The sequence below is a fragment of the Gossypium hirsutum genome, chromosome D06, assembly GCF_007990345.1.
Source record: "Gossypium hirsutum isolate 1008001.06 chromosome D06, Gossypium_hirsutum_v2.1, whole genome shotgun sequence".
Lineage (NCBI taxonomy): Eukaryota > Viridiplantae > Streptophyta > Magnoliopsida > Malvales > Malvaceae > Gossypium > Gossypium hirsutum.
The window spans coordinates 48,044,705-48,049,206 of NC_053442.1; the positions used below are offsets into that span (position 1 = coordinate 48,044,705).

The 4,502-nt window shown below is 30.6% G+C and overlaps 1 protein-coding gene across 1 annotated transcript; it reads right to left on the bottom strand.

Moving 5' to 3' along the window:
• Nucleotides 1–1,095: 1,095 nt before the first annotated feature.
• LOC107901892 (NAC domain-containing protein 73-like) lies at nucleotides 1,096–2,595 on the bottom strand. Its single transcript, NM_001326913.1, is given in 4 exon segments — nucleotides 1,096–1,532; nucleotides 1,535–1,714; nucleotides 2,123–2,312; nucleotides 2,413–2,595. Coding segments are annotated over 4 exon segments (918 nt in total). The 5' UTR covers nucleotides 2,557–2,595; the 3' UTR covers nucleotides 1,096–1,128.
• Between the last annotated feature and the right edge of the window lie 1,907 nt (nucleotides 2,596–4,502).

The window sequence follows — 4,502 nt, forward strand, 5'->3', positions numbered from 1 at the left end:
TTGGATGAATTATTTAAATCTTGTTAACAGACTACGTGAATACTAAAAATCAGATGAAGGTAATGATTTACTTAAAAACTTTTAATCAAATTGTAAGTCTCTACTACTCAATGAAATTATTGCTTATACACTAGTGTGGCCTACTTACCAGCAATTACTTCAACCTAACATTATTATATCATCTCTAATTTTGAGTCAAATTTATCAAAAAATTTAACCTTTTTTGTAAAAGAATTTAAGTATTAGTATAAATTAGAATTTCTGTTAAATCTAAGAAATTTAATATAGTTTTTAGAACTCGCAGTAGAATCCCTTAAATATACATTGTCTATGAAAACCATCTTTTCAAATAGATGTATTTTTTTCTATTACCACCAATAATTTTATCTTTTAAATTTATAAATATCAATGCATATTAAATAATTACAAAAAAAATTAAGAATCGAAATATAGCTGATATGTACACAGAAACAAATAATCCAAATTAAGAAGATTAATTAACCAAACTAAAATCAAACGCATGGCAAATGAAACTAAAGAAAAATCCTAATTGTGGCTGCTGAATGCTGAGTTTGAAACTTTGCCATTGATAACCGCGTCGGCGACTCATTAGTGGTTACCAATGACCACTTCTATGCGTTTGATATTACTTTGCATTTGAATAAGTTGGAACATATGAAGAACCCAAAAGTTACCGAAATAACAATAATATATATTCATCCAGAAAAGGAATAAGAAAAAACCTAAATAAATGACCACAAAATTGATTTTTGCAATTCATAGGTGATAAAACTAAATAAATCTATTAGGTTTTTGGCAGAAAGTTCATACGATTCATGTATCTTTGTACAATTAAGCTATAAATGTAATCAAACCTTATATGTATATATATAATAATGGTAAAAAAACAGCATATATACGACAGCGGCTCCCTTGTTTTAAAACCTTTGCTCAAGAGCATCAATGGTGATGTGCAAATCTTCCAAAGCATATCTGACACTCTTTCGTCCCCTCCTTCAATTGTTCACCAAAATCACAATCTGATACGTTATTTTGACTATTACAGAACATCAGCAACCAACCGAGTCATTGTCTCAAATCTCTCCCATTAATTCCCTTTTTTTTCTTTCAAAGTGATCTCCCTTTCCCTTTCCTTGTATCAGAGGCTAATCGATAAAACGAAGATTCATCACCTTGAACACCAAAATTAGGGATGATTTGAGGTGGGTTTTCTCTATAATGATGGCTTCCATGACCATGATCAAATGAAACAAAAGGTTGATTGTAATACTCAACAACGCCCCCACTGCTTGAATTAGGAGTTTGAATAATATTTTTCGACTTTCTATTAAGGGTTTCCTTAATACTACTACTTGTACCGCATTGCCTAGGTTGAGTTTGGTAAAACACTTTAGAAACCACCAACTCTCCATCTTTCTCATCTTCATTGTTACCAAGGTGATATTGATGCATTACCCAGTTTGTCTTCTCAGGTTTCTTTTGCCTGCCATAGTTAGTGTACAGTACTAATATTTTTTGTATCCTTTCACTGTCCCACCCACCAAAACTGGTCTGGTTTTGCCTGTTTTATGCCACCTTGTTTCGCTTCCATCTTCATCACCGGTGTGCACTTTTCTTCTCTTCCTAGTCCCCGTAGTGTACGCCTTGGATGGTCGATGAAAGAAGTGTCGAATTTGCCCATCTTTGCTTACACCTGCACCGTTCAAAATGTTAATTCATAAAGAAAAAAAAGAAAAAGGATTTTTACTCCTTCCTATGCCGGAAACTAATTACGTGAATATATTACTTATTTTGATTTGATCATTGACCACTCATTGCTTTTTAGAACATGATGAAGTAATTGGGATGGATTTAATTAAGAAAAAAATACGTGGTTTTGAGTAGAATCAAAGGTTCTCACGTAATTAGGCCACCTAAGAAACACGACACAACCAGCAATCCTTGGCACTTTCCTTACAACATACTTTCATTGTGTTCTGAACAAATTTGCAGTAAGTTTTTATATTTTCATCTAAAATTCGTCTACCAACACAGATAAAACTAACATTATTATAGCTTTAAGAACGAACCCCTAAAATAATCTGCAGCATGGAAGAAGTACCTGGAAGCCTCTCTGGATGAGTATAGCAAATTCCATTCTCGCCTTCAAGCGTTGGAATAAACTCATCAATCAAAGGATGAAGGTTGCACTTGTCCAATATTACCTTGGCTTCTAAATGCTCTAGAATTTCCTGGTCAGTGGGATCGAATTTCACTCCCGCTGGTAAACCAGGCAAGTCATGAATCCCCGCCTGAAAACCACATAAAATAAACTAGATAAATATTAGTACATAAAAGTTGTGAATGTGAAAAAGGATCTACTTACAGATTAAGTTAGGATTTGGTACCGACCTGATCTTGGTAGGGTATGTTATGGCCACATGAAGGGCAACTAATGGTTGAGGCGGCCGCGGCGGAGGTGGCGACGGTAACGGTGGGTTCTTTAGTAGCTATATGCAGAGCTCTACCATCGACCGTGTTATTGCACCATGTCATCTCTACTGTTCTTCTGATATGATTCCCATTACAAAGCTGATTTTCGCTTCTTCCCCCACGTCTTCAAACACGTAATACACAAAATTCTAACAAGATTGACAAAAAAAAAAAACAGAAAAAATAAATAAAGCAACATAAATAAATAATTAAAGCAAAACTTGTCTCTTCTAGAACACGTTTACAGATACCCACTTTTTTCTTTCTTGGTGTTTGGCTATGGAATTTAATTCTACCAATTTTTTTATTCTTTTTTTTTAAGAAAAAGAAAACAAAAATTCTGCTTATGATTATATATATAGCTGGTTGCTTCTGTGTGCTATATATTATTTGAAAACAGGGAGAACGAGTTGAAGTGAGACCGAAGCGTATAAAAGAAAGAAGAGAATGGGATTTGTTTGATTTCAGTAATTCTTTTTAAGTGGCAAAATATTAATAAATGATAAATTTTGGATCATTGTTGCTTGGACGTCAAGTTGGGTTAGGTTAATGTACATGCGATTGTATGATAGAAAGAATACGTGCAGTTGTCTGACCAAAACTTGCTTTTTCGCCTTAGGTTTAAACGTTATAGATGGGTTTAATTAAAAGCTTAATAAGAAGATTTAACGATAAATAAAATAAAAAATTGATTTAAAAAAAAAGAGTTGGAGTGGAGAGAAGGCAAACTGGTACTCTTTAGAGGACGTTTTACCTCTTTAGAAAAGGCATTTAGCTCCAGTGTCAAACTGGAGTATTCTTAAAGCTACGAGTAAAAAATTAATACTATTAATAATAATTGGCTTTTTAGGGTTTTTAATAAATAAATTAAAATTGAATTGAATTGAATGTAATTAAATAATAAAATTTAAAGTGAAAATTGATTTAATTAGTTATAATAATTTTATTGAATATGAATTTTAATATGGTAAAATTATTATGAGTTTAATGGAATAATAGAGAATTAATTATTGTGTTAAATAATTATATGAGATTGCTTTAATAGAGAATTAGTTATTAGATTAAATAATTATATAAGCTTGTTTTAATTGAAATTACAATTGATGTGCACATATATATAATTATGTCTGACATATACAATAAGGGGGGCGGCACATTGGGTGTGGGAACAAAGTATGTGTTGCCCACTACATAAAGTTCTGGTAGAACTCTTGTTTTCTATTCAAATGTTCTATTTTTCTTCTTTTTCTGTTCTAATAAAACTCTAGTGATTTTTCTTTATAACCGAAAACACACGACGTTCATATTTAGGTTTAAATCAATTCTATTTTTCATCAATACTCAATTTATAGACTTGTGAAATTATAATAATAACTTCCTTAGTTATTATAATTCAATTTTATAATTAAAAATTTTGATTTTGGTTTCCGTAGAGAAAAGTTTAACTTTTTTCCGTTGGATAGTTACAGTTTTTATTATGAGTTTAATTTTTTATAAGAGTTTACTCTCTTAATATTCGATAGTCAAAGAATAGCGAAGAAGATTCTGCTACGTAACAAAACTTTTTCCATAAACTATTTTTCGAGCAACAAATGAAATTTCACTCCTATTCTTGATAAGAGATATAACTATTCAATAGATCTTATTTGAATAGTCACATCTATTAAAAATAAACAAAATTTTTCATTATATATTACTTGAATAATCTTAATTTTTTTTTGTTAATAATCAAATAACATAACTTTTAGTAATAAAATATGTAGCTCATCATTATGAATAGTGATAATTCTTGATTAATAAACAAGTGAGGTAACTTTTGAATTACAGGTATCTTTTCAATTATAACTATCAGAACATATTTTACATTTTAAAAATGTTCCAATAATTTAAATAGTTTATTATTGCTTCAATTATATTATATGACACTAATAAAATCGCTAAATCTATCGATCCAATTTTCAATTTAATAGATTCAATCAACTGGTTCAGTTCCATCTAGCAATCATGGT